Below are 14,825 nucleotides of genomic sequence, written 5' to 3' on the forward strand. Positions count from 1 at the left end.
GAGGAGCCACTGGAGTGGAGAAGGAGACCGCTGCAGGAAACCCCGAGGACGGAGCCACCTCCCCCGAGGCCAGCCACGAGATCCGGGCGGATCCCCCGGACCCCGCAGCGCTACCTCGTGGGCGCGGCCCAGGCGAGGTGCTCCAGTCAACCCGGGACGGGGACTGGCACCTCGGGGGGCTATGTGATGCCGCCGCCACGGAGCCGATCGGCGGGTGGCCCACCTGCGATCTCGCCGCTCCGAGCGGCGAGGCCGACATTGCTCCACCCCACCACCTCCCCACCCCCCCCCCCCACCGGAACACACACGCACGCACTCCCCCCCACCATTAGAGCGCGTGGGGAGACACCCTGGCCGACAGGTTTTCACCCAGAAGCCCTCGTAAAGGGATAATCTTCACGGTTTCCTGCAGCCAGGGAATTGGACGGTCTCCCCCGACGCTAACACCCACCGCGGCGCCGTGACTTTGGTTGTAATTACATGGTCACGACGGGGCTGCCGAGCCACCGCGGGTAGACAGCACACACAACACACACGGGTCAGCAGGCAGGTAGCAGGGCAGAGCCACGAGCGGCGGGAAAGCAGGGTCGCCCTCTGGCTGGAGGGTCGCTGAGCAGGTAAATTTAGATGCGGACGTCGCTGAAAGCAACGGCCCGGGGGATGCTGGGATACAGATGGGCCTACCGATTGGCGGGTGATCCCAGCGAGCTGATTGGCCCGCGAGTCGGCACCAGGTAGCCCCTTTGATGTAGAAAGAATAAAGCGGGTCAGGGCGAAGGAAAAATGGTCTCTGGCTACTCGAGTCGACCCCAGGTCCGTCAACTCCCGAGTCCAGCCGCGCGAACGTCCGTGGGACGTATCGACGCGCCGCGAGGACCAGACGGCAGTGACGACGAACCGTGAGTAAGAGAGAGAGAGGGAGTTGGGACTTAGCTTAAGAGCAAAACAGGAGAGGGTAAAGGGGAGGACAGGTAGAGTGTAGTGCCGACTATCGAGAGATAGATCGGTCCTGCCCCGCTGATCCCGACTGACTCGGTTAAATAAGGGCTCGCCGACGCGGTGGAATAAATCGTCGGCGGTTACATAACGGACTGGTGTGGTTTTTGTGGAAGCGTGGGTGCGCTTGCTGTCGCGGTGGTCGTTACATAACAGACTGGTGTGGTTATTGCGGAAGCGTGGGTGCGCTTGCTGTCGCGGTGGTCGTTACATAACAGACTGGTGTGGTGGTTTTTGCGAGGGTGTGGAAAGAGAGTGGAAGCGTGGGTTCGCTTGCTGTTCTCGGTGGTCGCCGCGTGTGTGGAGCGGCGCCGCGTGGATTGTGTGCGCTACGAACCGTCGGCTGCGGACTCCTGCGTTGCGAGCGGATACCCGTCTCGCACGCATGCCCATCGCATAGCCCTTTAAACCCGTTTAAACCAATCCCCCCAAGCGTCGGAGTGAGCACGAACGACGTCGCTTACCCTCCGACCTTTGACCCCCTGTTACCCGCGTGTGATTGGTGCGTGGGACTGCGCGGGCGGGGAGCGTCGCGTTTGGGTGCTGGCGAAGCGCTAGCGGGTCCCAGGGGGGTCGAGTGGGATGCCCCACCGGCAGGAGACCCGGACTCGGGGAGGGACGGCACAGGGGGGGGAACAGGAGCGCGACGACCTTTCCCCGCCAGGGGAGGAGTGCGGCGGCGGCAGCTCCCACACTAGTGGAGAGTCTGGGAGCGTCGGTACTTCGCGGACAGGGTCGCAGGCAGGGGAGATCCCGGGGGCCGGCGACCCTAACATCTGACCTCTGTGATTGCCATCAAGGGTTTTGCCACCAAGTACTAAGTCATGTTTTGCAGAGCGGTCAAATACTTATTTCCTCATTAAAATGCCAATCAATTTATAACATTTTTGACATGCGTGTTTCTGGATTTTTGTGTTATTATTCTGTCTCTCACTGTTCAAATAAACCTACCATTAAAATTATAGACTGATCATTTCTTTGTCAGTGGGCAAACGTACAAAATCAGCAGGGGATCAAATACTCTTTTCCCTCACTGTAGAAAATGGCTATTATTATTCCCCACAAACTTTGCTTTTGTGACCAGGACTTTACGTGAAGGAATGATACAAATACACACCACGTTTTCTCATTGAAAATAGGTAAATTTCAAAATATCACTCTCCTGGTCACAAAAGCAAAGTTTGTGGGGAATAATAGCCATTTTCTATACTTTTGAGGCATAAGCAATTGCAAAATAACACTTACTACCCAGGAACAAAAAATAGTTTTTGTTAGTCACTTGGTTGAGCTATCATTTGTGATAGCCGGGTCGCTTCCAAAAAAGAGCTGAATAGATCAGGAGGGCCTTACCTGGTAAAATAAAATAAAAAATTGTTAAAGAAGTTTAATGTAAACTATTGTATTAACGTGTGAATGTCTAATGCAGACATGGGCAAAGTTCGGCCCCCGGGCCGTATACGGCCCATTGGGCTTTTTAGTCCGGCCCGCCGAACTTGTCCAAATATTATTATTAAATTAAATTTTACCTTTCTCCTGTAATGCCCCCATTTCCCCATTAGATGGCGCACTTTGACCGGGAGTGTGGTATATAGGGCTCGAAAGGGCACATGATCTCGCAATGCATTGTGGGCCGTCAGCGCCATTTTCAGGGTTTGTTTACATTGCTGAGTTAGATACGGTTCTCCCTTCACTTTTTCGCTTTGCCCTGTGAGCCCTTCTGTAAAATGAGCGGATCATTCTGTAAAATGAGCGGATCAAGGAAACGAAAAGTGGACAATGAGTGCCGAGTGTTTAACACGGAGTGGACAACAAAAAACGTTTTCACTGAAGTCCAATCGAAGGCTGTATGCCTGATATGCCGAGAAACTGTCGCAGTTTTCAAGGAGTACAACATCAGCCGTCACTTTGCTAAGAAGCATGCTAACTACGCTAGCAAGCAGTCAACGCAAGAACGGATGGCTACGGCTCAGAGGTTGGCAGCTAATTTACAGACTCGGCAAAAAAAAATTCACCGACAAACTGCGATTCAAGAGTCAACTACCAAGGCAAGTTTTTTGGTGGCATTCGAAATAGCAAAAGCTAGCAAGCCTTTCTCCGAAGGCGAGTTTGTAAAAGAATGCAGACATCTTGTGTCCGGAGATCAAAAGCAAATTTGAAAAAGTCAGTTTATTACGCAGGACTGTGACTCGCCGTGTGGAACTGATTGATGAAAATATAGCCAGCCAATTAAACAAAAAGTCTGATTCCTTGGAGTTATATTCACTAGCACTGGATGAAAGTACGGACGTAAAAGACACTGCTCCGCTCCTCATTTTTATCCAAGGCATTGACGACAGTTTTGCGAGAGGCACTTTAGTTTGTAAACACCCGGGTACTGTATGTCTGGAACAGCATCTTTTACAGATGGAACCAGATCACGGATTTTATAGCTGTGGTAGCAGCTACATTGGAGAAACCAAACGACATATCTCAGACCGCATCCGCGAACATAAAGCAGACTTGAAACACGGTAGGACGAACTCCTCTGCCGTGGCAGATCACTTATAATTCAGTGGGCTCACATGACATTGACTTCTCCAAGACGGAGGTTCTTTGCAAGCTAACCGGCTACCATGAGAGATTCGTTCATGAGGCCATCCACATATACATGCACAGAGACAATTTCAACCGAGAAGATGGATTCTGGCTTAGTAACCATTGGAAAGATTTTGATTTAAAGCTTTCGTGACTGCAGTAATTCATATTCTTAGTTTTTTCGGTAAAGTCACGTTGAAGAGAAACAACAAAATAACAAAATATATATAAAACAATAAAAAATTCTCACGACGTTTCGACCATAACTCAAACGGTCATCATCAGGTGTGTCGGTTTGCATAAATTTTTTTTTGAGTTATGGTCGAAACGTCGTGAGAATTTTTTATTGTTTTATATATATTTTGTTATTTTGTTGTTTCTCTTCAACGTGACTTTACCGAAAAAACTAAGAACATTGGAAAGATGTTTTAAACCATTTCGGTTCTTAATTAATTGTATTTTACGGTGACCTTCAGACCGCAGCCCCCCCTTTTTCGCTGGCATTGCCTCTTAATACCTCTCACACCATGGTTAATGTTATGGTTTGTAACATGGAGCATAACAATTAATAGTATAACATTGTAATGTTTAACTTTACTCATAAGGCAAGATGTAGCATCGTAATTGCATAGTGAATATACATTAGTGTAGTATATAGTTGGATTCGTAGACTAAGACATAGTATAATGTTACAATGTCTAATATTTTTTTATAGTCTAAAGTGTAGGGTAGTATAAAGTAACGCATTGTATAATTCAAAGGTGAATTTGTCTACGTTATAACATGCAGTTTGGATTTGAAGGTATGGTATTGTATTGCATAGTGATCCTTATGCATGTCATGGTGCAGCTCGGTACACGGCGGCGCACCTTGGCTGCGGCACTTGTTTAGGATTAATTAGTGTTTGTTTCCACCAACCCCCAGTCCCTCCTACACCCCGGGTAGGGGCTGGTAACATGCCAATCCAACTCCGCCCACACAGCCCTAATAAGACTCAGTCATGGCGTGACGGGGTCCACTCGGGCTCTGTCTCCTGGATAGACCTGTTTCTTCACCTGAGGAAGGCCGCTTGTGTTGTGGCCGAAACGTAGTGAGAATTTTATTGTCTTATTTTATTTCATTATTTTATTCTCATTCTACGTGACTTTACCGAAAGAACCAAAGAAGATGAATCCTTGCAGTCACGAAAGCTTTAAATCGAAATTGAACAGCCACTTCAGCTGGTGTCCTGTCCCCGGTCACAACACTCTGAAACAGCACCACAGGAGTTGCAGTTGGAACTGATAGATCTTCAGTCAGACTCCGTCCTAAAGGAGAAGTTCAACTCTGTTAAACTGAATGACTATGCTTCACTTAACAGAGCGACGTTTCCAAACCTCCGGAGGACTGCACAGAAGATGCTGACTTTGTTTGGCTCGACTTATGTGTGTGAGCAGACATTCAGCGTCATGAACGCCAACAAAGCCCGTCACATAGATCAAAGTTAACGGATCAGCACCTCAGATCTATTCTGAAGATTGCCACAACCAAAATAACTCCAGACTTGGATGCACTGGCAAAAATGGGAGATCAACAACACTGTTCCCACTGAAACTGAAGATGTGTTGCTGCAGCGAGGTTGAAGCCAAATCTCCGACACAGCCTGCGTGGCTGCTCTAACCTGTTAATGTAGAGAATAAAGAAGTTCAAGTGAGGTCATTGGTTTGGGCGCAGGCCTCAGATGTTTTCATGATGTTTGTTCAGTCACGTTACGACATATTTTGTATTGTTCATGTTCGTGCAATTTGTTAAATTGCCTTGCAAATAAATGCTTTGCTACCTGTTAAAAGGCCAAATCCTTTCATGTAATGATTTTTACATGTCATTTATATTAGTTCACACAAACACTCCATCCATCTGTTCCTGGCCCGGCCCCTCTATCAAATTTTAGAACCCATTGTGGCCTGCGAGTCAAAAATGTTCCCACCCCTGGTCTAATGTGTGGGAAGAGACGGTTGCATTCTCGCAGTGGCCACACCAACGTGTTTCTTAAACACAACCGATAGAGTCATCGTCGTGAAACGGACGTTGTTGAGATGAATCCGTGTGATCAACAATCTTACCGCGCCATCCCCGAATCTCAAACCGGAACTCCCCGAATCTCATCCCAGATCCCCCGAATCTCACCCCAGACCTCTCGATTCTCACCCCAGATCCCCCGAATCTCGGCCCAGATCCTCCGAATCTCACCCCAGAACCCCCGAATCTCATCCCAGATCCCCCGAATCTCATCCCAATCCCCCGAATCTCATCCCAATCCCCCGAATCTCACCCCAGAACCCCCGAATCTCACCCCAGAACCCCCGAATCTCATCTCAGATCCCCCAAATCTCATCACAGACCCCCCGAATCTCACCCCAGATCTCCCGAATCTCGGCTCAGATCCGGCCAAGTATTTGGATGCTATAAATGTCCACTTCGTTGAGTTATAATTTGTCACCAAGTCGCTTCTTTAAAAAAGCCACAGCTCAGTGGGGCCTTACCTGGTAAAAAAAAAATTAAATCTGGACCGTGCTGTATAAGAATCTGTATTTAGATGGCTGCTGGCGTTTACACATTCACATACATAGGCCCATGGATGGGGATGAGTAAAACGTGTTTTTGTCTGTGGAGAGACGGGTAACGTGCAGGAGACTGGTAGTTTAGAGTGTTTGTCGGTGGGTCCATTAGCATTGGTGTCGATAACACCGCCGTGCGTACGGCATTAAGAATAAATATATAACAGGCGACGTTTCGGGCAATGGCCCTTATTCACAGCACATACAAGAGCCAATAAAGGTGTAGAGTGGATGAGGGGTTTGATAAGGATTATATTATAGCATTTCAAGCATGCCTGGAATCTTTAATCGAATCCTTTATATCTTGATTTAAAGCTTTCGTGACTGCAGGAATTCATACTCTTTGGGTCTTTCTGTAAAGTCACGTAGATAGAAAAATAATAGATCACAACGTTTCAGTCGCAACACAGGCAATCGTCTTCAAGTAGATTCCCAGATTCCCCCCCCCCCCCTCATGTGATTATTGGACTGGCCTGAGCCCCACGACAGCTTTGTTCAGGGACAGGCGAGATCCAATTGTAGGTCTGAGCCACTAAATGGAGAGTTGAGTCCAACTGCTCAAGCTGCCCAACTCTCCATCCATCGACCTTCGCCATCTGTGGGTCCGATGTTTAAGGTGACACCTCCAAGGAGCTTAGTCCCAGCCTCTAGAGAAACACGTGTGTCGTCTCAGTCAACCCACGGCACCACCTGGGTCTGTACAGTTACCTGTCAAGAGAGCCTTTGACACTTCACGTGGCGTCAAAGTGCACCTGGCCTGGCACAGACGTCACCGCCACTTAGTGGCGAATGGCGGCTGTTGTATTGTTGAGCAACATGCTTCTCTCAAATGGACACAAATAAGAGGCAAGAAAATAAAAAAAAACCAAACCCGGTTTATGTGTGTGCCCTGGAAGTATGTACAGAGTAGAGCATTTTGTAGAATTCCATGAGGATAAAAAGGTACATTTGAAAATCACGTTTTTAAAATAAATACATGGATAAAATAGGAAAAAGTTTAAAGCAAAGTCTACATTGAGTCTCGGCTATTAAACAATTGCAGATTTAATAAAGTTATCAGTAATCTATAAAACACTGACACTGTAATTGTAAACTCATTGGCATGCACACATGCCACCGTGACAATGTGAGATTTGATTTTACTCGTCATTATATTTCTGGTGAGATTCAATAAAAGTGTCTCGGTAAAACAAAAACGAACAAGTTGCAAACAAATCGGCATTGATTTTTCGTGGGTATTATGTGACACTCGTACAGTTCATTGGTCAGCGGTCATTGCTCCATTGAGCTCTGGGGCCAACATTCGCCCCATGTCCCCCCCCGTGCCATTTGCTTGGCTGCTGCTCAATGGACTCTGCTGGCCAACCCAAACACTCCGTGAACGCTCATTTTCAGGGCAAAGACGTGTGCCCCGGTTACGGTGGTTGAAAGATCTTCATATTAAACGATAATGTAGGTGTATAAGCGCCCTTAAACAATGGATCTCAAAGTGCCATGCATATAAAAGACAACAACTCAACAGACAAGTTAGAGAACTTGAGAAAGGCTGTGTTAAAGAGTTGGCGGGGGCTTTCAGGTGAGGTGTACAAGTCTCCAACAACTGCGAGATCCTGACCTCTAAGGACAGGGAATTCCAAGATTAGAAGTCTGAATGATATCCTTAAAATATAAATCCCATCTGGTCAATTGGGTAATTGCACATTAGCATGGGGTGCACACTCGACAAAGCCCTCTATGTGCGACTGCCACTTGAGCAGACACGTGAAAGGTTGATTTTCGTTCAATAGATATAATTTACATTGCAATGAAAATGTATTTTGCCCATATATAAGTAACCCCTCATTTATAGATATTTCTAAATGTAGTGGTTAGCATGTTCACAACTTCCCCTGACTTGCATCGCATCAACGGTTTAATTACCGCTCCGGCTGCTAATCACCACAGCCTCGGCCGTGGTTATTAATTCAGGACTGTTTGGTTCTGGTACCCTGGCGAATGACATCGGCACTCCTTACTGGCTCAGTAATCTGACCCTCCCCCCTCACACTGTGAAACATCTCCCCTCTTTTCTGCAACAAAAAAACACCATGCGGTTGGTGAAATCACAAAATGTACATTTAACACCCCGCAAAATAGTCACAATAAGAGATCAGTATGTGCCAGTGTCAGATCACATATATTAGATTTAAAAAGGAACTTCAATTAAGTTTGGAAAATAATGAACATGTCCATATAACTAATAATTAACCTCAACACGCTCTCAACTCGTTAAAGAACAATTGGGGGCAACTGCATATACGTCATCGTCACTTGTTTAGTCACTATCTCAGTGGCTACGTGGGCGTGGATTTAACCGTGGAGCTCCCAAGGACACGTATTCTTATTTGTGTGCTCTTGTCACTTAATAGAAAAAAAGTTTTTTTAAGAAATTCACGAGCTAAATGGCTACCCGTGCAACGATAAAAATGCGACTCAAGGTTTCAAAATTATTCTGCCATGAGGTTACAATTTACTGACAGTATAAAACGATTGTGTTCTTATGCATCTTTAAAAAAGTAGTGTTGGCACGAATTAAAAACACAAAACATTTGGCATAAAGTCAATCAGCGGTAAGTACTGCACATTGTGGAGCGCTCACCATTTTGATAAAAGCAAATCCATCAGGATCACCCGCGACATCCGAACATGTGTGATTATCAAAACACAGCATAAAGGTTACAGTGCTGAAATTAGCTGGACTTTAAAACTCGGTGTTCGCTGGAGCCTTTTCAGGGCATCTTCTGGTAGAAGTCTGCCCGTTTTCCCTTCGGCGCCTCTCCGTGCATCATCCTGGAGGCTCAGAGTGGAGTGCCGGTCGATTGCAGAGTCCTGGCCGGCGTTTCTGCCGCCAGAGCGGTACACGACTTCGCACGAGCGGCTGTGGGACGGACTGCCTGGCGTTGCCCCCAAGTGGGCTCTGCTTTCACCGGGCACAACAAGGCCGGGAGAATAGTCGTGCGCGCCAAACTCGGTCTCAAAGATGACTGTCGGTAGACTGGTGTCGCCTGCGGACTCACTCCCGCCGTTTGTCGGTCTGGGAGCAGTGCCCAACGGAAGGGAGTCCACCTCGATCGCTTGCTTGTCGCCACGCTCTCGCCTTACAAGGGTCTCATCCGAGTCCCGCCAGTTTGGAGAATTGCTCGAATTGCCGTTGCTTAAAACGTCTCCCATTCCTTCCAAAAGGGAATTGTCTTCCTCCCTATCTAACTGCTGGTCCCATTCGCTTCCTTCTCCTGCCAAAAAATATGGATGTAAAATTGAATAATGTACAGTATAAATATTAATACAGTACAATACGAATATGGCTTTTTAAATCGTTAATCACGAAGATTAAAGTATCACAACTGCACACGCCAGCATTACCATGATAACTCTTGCTAAAAACAAGAACGGCCAAGGTCATGAACGAGGGCATCATGAGTTACGCTTGTAAACTCGGAGGAATGCGGAAAGGTTTTTTGGGGTCAAGCATTCTTTACGTTATCATTCACACCATCGATGCATGCTTCTCAAGCAGTTAAGAATCGCAGTGGTCCATGCTGCACCACTGCATCATCCTCGGCCTGTGCCTGGGCCTGGGCTTGGGGCAGGCGGGCGGGCGGGCGGGCGGGCGAGTGGGGACGGTGAGCACGCGCAGCATGCACGAGTCGACGGCGCGCCGGGCTGGACAACGCGAGCGGGGTGGGTAGCAGCCGCACGCGGTGGCTCATGCGGCAGAGGGTTCATTCAAGCCCCTCTGGTTTGAAGCACTGCCAGTGCGGCGGGGCGGGGGGTGCGGGGGAGAGCCACACTCTCAAAGACGCTCAACGGAACGGCAACTTACGCTATGGTCTAAGGGCTTTTTCAGAGACCTCTGTCTCTTCCCCTCTGGACCCGGCTCAGTGGGTTCGCCGTCCTGCTCAAGGACGACTGTAACGTGCTCAGAGACCAACAAGAGGTTGGGCGGAGAGACCGAGCCGTTTGGGAAGTTGGGGTCGGCCTGCACAGGACTGACACTGATACCTGTGTGCGTGCAGTGCGTGAACGTGCGTGTACGTGCGTGCGGTGCGTGGATAAACAAGAGAACATGACACTACCATCCAGAATTGGCCTGCACACTTGCAAAGCCATTCTTTACTTAACAATATCTTGAATGTAATCTTGCATAGTGTTATCTGCAATAAGCAAACAACTTTTTTTTACATTTAGACACGGTAGTAACTCGATAAATGTATTGTCTTCTGAGTTCCCCTCACAGCCGGTGTTAATGCGCACTCTGTTGTACTATTGGAGTCGTAATCATACATTTGCGAGTTTGTATCCTGCTCAGGGGCTGACTCAAAACATCATCTCTCCAGGGTCAGTAAAGTACCCCCCCTTTGTGAGTTGTAAAAAAATGGTCATCCTATGCAGATGCTGGCCATTTAAATGTGGGCTTTCTCGGAGTGGCTTGGCACCACCCATGGAGGTGAGCCAGGTCCATTGCTCAAGAGCAGAGACGCTTCGACCTTATCTCCATCGTTATGCTTTTTAGCGCAATCCGGGATCTTGGTGGTAGCTGCTCAGAGATTTAAAACGGGTAAAGAATTATCCCCACTCGAGCACCTCCAAGCTCCGCGTAACCGCATTTGTTGCAGAAGCCGTAAACAAATGAAAAAACCAGAAGTAGAACACTCATCCGTTGAAGCGATGGGAGGATCCAGAGTACGAGGGTGCGACCCCGGTCTGCGCCAGGCCCGCCGCACCAGCTCACCTTCCTTCTTCCAGCGGTGGCTGCGGATGGACGCGCTGGTGACCACGCTGCGGGAGATGCGCGACGAGGTGGGCGTCACCTCCAGCTGCAGGCAGCGGGAGCGGCCCCGGCCAGCGTGCGGAGCGTCCTGCAGCAGGGAGCTCTTGATGGCGCGCGCCAGCTGCACGCACACACGCACGCGCGGCCGGGGCCGGGGGGGGGCGAGGATGCGTCACCAACCATCGCTCGGCTCCACGGCGAGGACCCCGCGCGTCGCTCGCTCGTCGCTCGCGCACAACCCTGGCTCTTCACAGGAATGGTAAGTTACCCCTTTCCCATTCAGATGACGTACGTGAACGTCGTCAGTTTTTCCTCATCAGTTCCTGAAGAAACATCGTATCTAGGGTCCGATTTTCCGATTTTTCAGATTAATCTGAAAATCTGGAAAACATCTCCACTGCACAACGGGTCGTCCACCGTGGACATGGAGCAATAAAAACAGCTCGTGTGCAGGAGCTAAATGGATTGTTACATCTAGCAGGGAATAGATCATGGCTGATGATTAATTAAAATATAAAATGTATTCGATATATGTCAATTGGAATCCTCATAACCCTATTGACCAAGTTTTGTAATTCTCTTGTACATACCTGCTTTTTAATTATTAAGAATATATATGTGCGTGAAACAGCATATATTTAGTTAAATTACCAGTAATGGCTCAGGGTAGAGCTCAAGTTTAGACCGGTAAAGGGCATCTTCCACTGCCCTTTTACCCATGTCCCATGCACCATTGTAACTGCAAGACAAACAAATACAAAGTTCAAGATACAAAGTAAAACAAAAACTGAGAAAATTATCTGTTATGGTCATCAGCACTATTCAAGTGTTGTACTTTCAGCATAAAGAAACCTTTCAGTAACATTAAGGTTGGACAATTGTTGGAGTGTGCCTTGTGTAGATATTTGAGTTGTTAATTTGGCCGTGACTGCCCCCATTTGATGTTCCATGTACATTCACACGACTAAGCATTCCTCTGCAATTCCACAACACGTGAGTTTTCTCACTGTTTTTTTTTATTACCAGTTACAATGTAAACATTCTGTGCTAAGCATTTAAGGCGCCTGCCCTGCTAGAACTCGGCAGTCAACAGAACGTCACCGCACATTGTACGGACCGCCCGCCGCACAACGATACAACAGCAAAACAACACCGAGGCCTTATCAGGTCGAGAACACAATAGGTGATGTATCAGGCAGTGGCTCTCTTTCCTAGCACATATATGGAGAGGCCAGAGACGTGGAAATCGTCATTGGTGTTATTGTGCAGAATGTAAAAACAAGCTACTTAAGCTAAATATGAAGCAGATATATCCAGTTTGTTATTTATATTCTTCCAACTTTGTGCAATCTTCTTTGGTACAAAATGACATCATCGGTGATAGTTTCCAGTGCAACGAATGAAAAGCATCCACGTAACATACGCACACGGTTTCCAATATACAGCAAGTGGTTGCTGGACAAATCACCATTTGTGCTTTTGCAATCCCCCTATGGGGTGTTCAGAAGTGCGAGGGCACAACACACACCAACTCTCTCACCGCTGGTTCAAACCAGAATGGCCAAAGTGCAGAGCCCCCAGGCTGCCCAGGGAAGTTTTTCTCTCTCACAAAGAAGCGCCACAGTGCCGTGTGGAACTCATCGCCCTACTCATGTTCTAAAGCTGCATCACACACATGGTGGGCACCACCCCTGCATTAAAAACAAATAGGCCAGACTGCCCGCAATGGGGCATCATCTCCTTGTATTTCCATGGGAGATTTTAGGTGAACGTTTATCCATAACCTGCAATGTCGCAGGCCAAAAGGCCATGGTGCGTGCGTGCTGCGTGCGTGGTGCACGCGTAGCGAGTGGTGCACGCGTAGTGAATGCGTGGTTGCGTGTGTGGTTGGCGCCTAGTGCGTGCGCGGTACGTGCGTGGTGCGTGCGCAGTTCGCCGAGCGGACTGCTGTGAAGGTGCGGCACTCACATGGCGTGGTAGACTCCCTCCAGCAGCTGTACGAGGAACTCGGCGAGCAGAGGCACACGAGGGTGCGGCTCCTTCCAGTCCCGCTTCATCCTCTGCCGTGGGAATCCACTCACGCATGCCCTGCCAGGAGTTCCCACGTGTCACTCTCATAATGGCTGACGAAAAATCATTGTCGGCAGGGCAGATCCAAGACGGATAAGTGATTAACACTGCACTTAGGAAACCGTATGCTGCAAGGCAGAGGGCCATGGGATAAAGAACTGAACAGGTCATAGGTTTTGTGGCTGAGAAGTGTGGAGACGCTGGTTTGACCGGCTAGGGTGTGGCTGCTCTTGTTGCCGTGGGACATCAATCCCTACATTGTGATTGGTTTTAATATGGTTAAAAAAAAATATGACTTCACGAATGTGTATTCTTGTTAATGTGTGACTGGCTGAATACGTATACATGTAGAAACATCTTTTTTCAATTCCTCTTTCAACTATATATTTTTGGAGGTTTCACATTTCGACCCGTAAATTAAATGACGATGATGCAGGAAATAAAGTGTTTTGTTTGTGCAGCAGGATAGCAGGGAAATACAATTCACACGAGGAGACGGAGAGAGGCAACACAGGCGAGGTGACACAGGAGAGACTTCATAGCAGCAGTGAATCTCAAAGGCACTAAATCTGCTCGATGTCCACTCGGCTCAGTCCTGGTCTCAGCCAGCCTCTGCAAGGCCTGCTCGTGCTGGCCTCCCCTCGCTCAGCCACGCTCTCACCTGGTGCACAGCTGGCACAGCGAGTGGTAGGATGAGAGGGGCATGAAGACGATGGCGGAGTTGTAGAAGAGGAGCAGGGACGTGAGCACCTCAAACCTGTGCGGCAGGAGTGGACGGCACGGAGAGGAATGGATTGGAATCATTCGTGCCATGCAGTTCGGCGCGATAGAATCCTGCTGCATACAGTGAGGGAAAAAAAGTATCTGATCCCCTGCTGATTTTGTACGTTTGCCCACTGACAAAGAAATTATCAGTCTATAATTTTAATGGTAGGTTTGTTTGAACAGTGAGAGACAGAATAACAACAACAAAAATCAAGAAAAACGCATGTCAAAAATGTTATAAATTGATTTGCATTTTAATGAGGGAAATAAGTATTTGACCCCCTCTCAATCAGAAAGATTTCTGGCTCCCAGATGTCTTTTATACAGGTAACGAGCTGAGATTAGGAGCACACTCTTAAAGGGAGTGCTCCTAATCTCAGCTTGTTAGCTGTATAAAAGACACCTGTCCACAGAAGCAATCAATCAATCAGATTCCAAACTCTCCACCATGGCCAAGACTATAGAGCTCTCCAAGGATGTCAGGGACAAGATTGTAGACCTACACAAGGCTGCAATAGGCTACAAGACCATTGCCAAGCAGCTTGGTGAGAAGGTGACAACAGTTGGTGCGATTATTCGCAAATGGAAGAAACACAAAAGAACTGTCACTCTCCCTCGGTCTGGGGCTCCATGCAAGATCTCACTTCGTGGAGTTGCAATGATCATGAGAATGGTGAGGAATCAGCCCAGGACTACACGGGAGGATCTTGTCAATGATCTCAAGGCAGCTGGGACCATAGTCACCAAGAAAACAATTGGTAACACACTACGCCGTGAAGGACTGAAATCCTGCAGCGCCCGCAAGGTCCCCCTGCTCAAGAAAGCACATATACATGCCCGTCTGAAGTTTGCCAATGAACATCTGAATGATTCAGAGGACAACTGGGTGAAAGTGTTGTGGTCAGATGAGACCAAAATGGAGCTCTTTGGCATCAACTCAACTCGCCATGTTTGGAGGAGGAGGAATGCTGCCTATGACCCCAAGAACACCATCCCCACCGTCAAACATGGAG

At 48.1% G+C, this 14,825-nt stretch overlaps 1 protein-coding gene across 6 annotated transcripts in view; it reads right to left on the bottom strand.

Moving 5' to 3' along the window:
- Positions 1-7,022: 7,022 nt before the first annotated feature.
- Positions 7,023-14,825, bottom strand: part of LOC116938839 (hyccin-like) — a 45,242-nt gene continuing 37,439 nt past the window's right edge. For 5 of the 6 annotated variants that reach the window (XM_076054572.1, XM_076054561.1, XM_032946545.2 and 2 more), the window contains 5 exons: positions 13,709-13,804; positions 12,946-13,065; positions 11,629-11,716; positions 10,939-11,098; positions 7,023-9,439 (listed from right to left, as the gene is read on the bottom strand). In XM_076054572.1, coding sequence (XP_075910687.1) covers positions 8,883-9,439; positions 10,939-11,098; positions 11,629-11,716; positions 12,946-13,065; positions 13,709-13,804 — 1,021 coding nt within the window. In that variant the 3' untranslated portion in view covers positions 7,023-8,882. Of the gene's footprint in view, positions 9,440-10,029; positions 10,209-10,938; positions 11,099-11,628; positions 11,717-12,945; positions 13,066-13,708; positions 13,805-14,825 lie in introns of all 6 variants that reach the window. The other variant, XM_032946550.2, reaches the window with a different exon arrangement.

This window comes from Petromyzon marinus, chromosome 4 (assembly GCF_048934315.1).
Source record: "Petromyzon marinus isolate PM22_M1 ecotype Great Lakes invasive population chromosome 4, UKy_Petmar_22M1.pri1.0, whole genome shotgun sequence".
Lineage (NCBI taxonomy): Eukaryota > Metazoa > Chordata > Hyperoartia > Petromyzontiformes > Petromyzontidae > Petromyzon > Petromyzon marinus.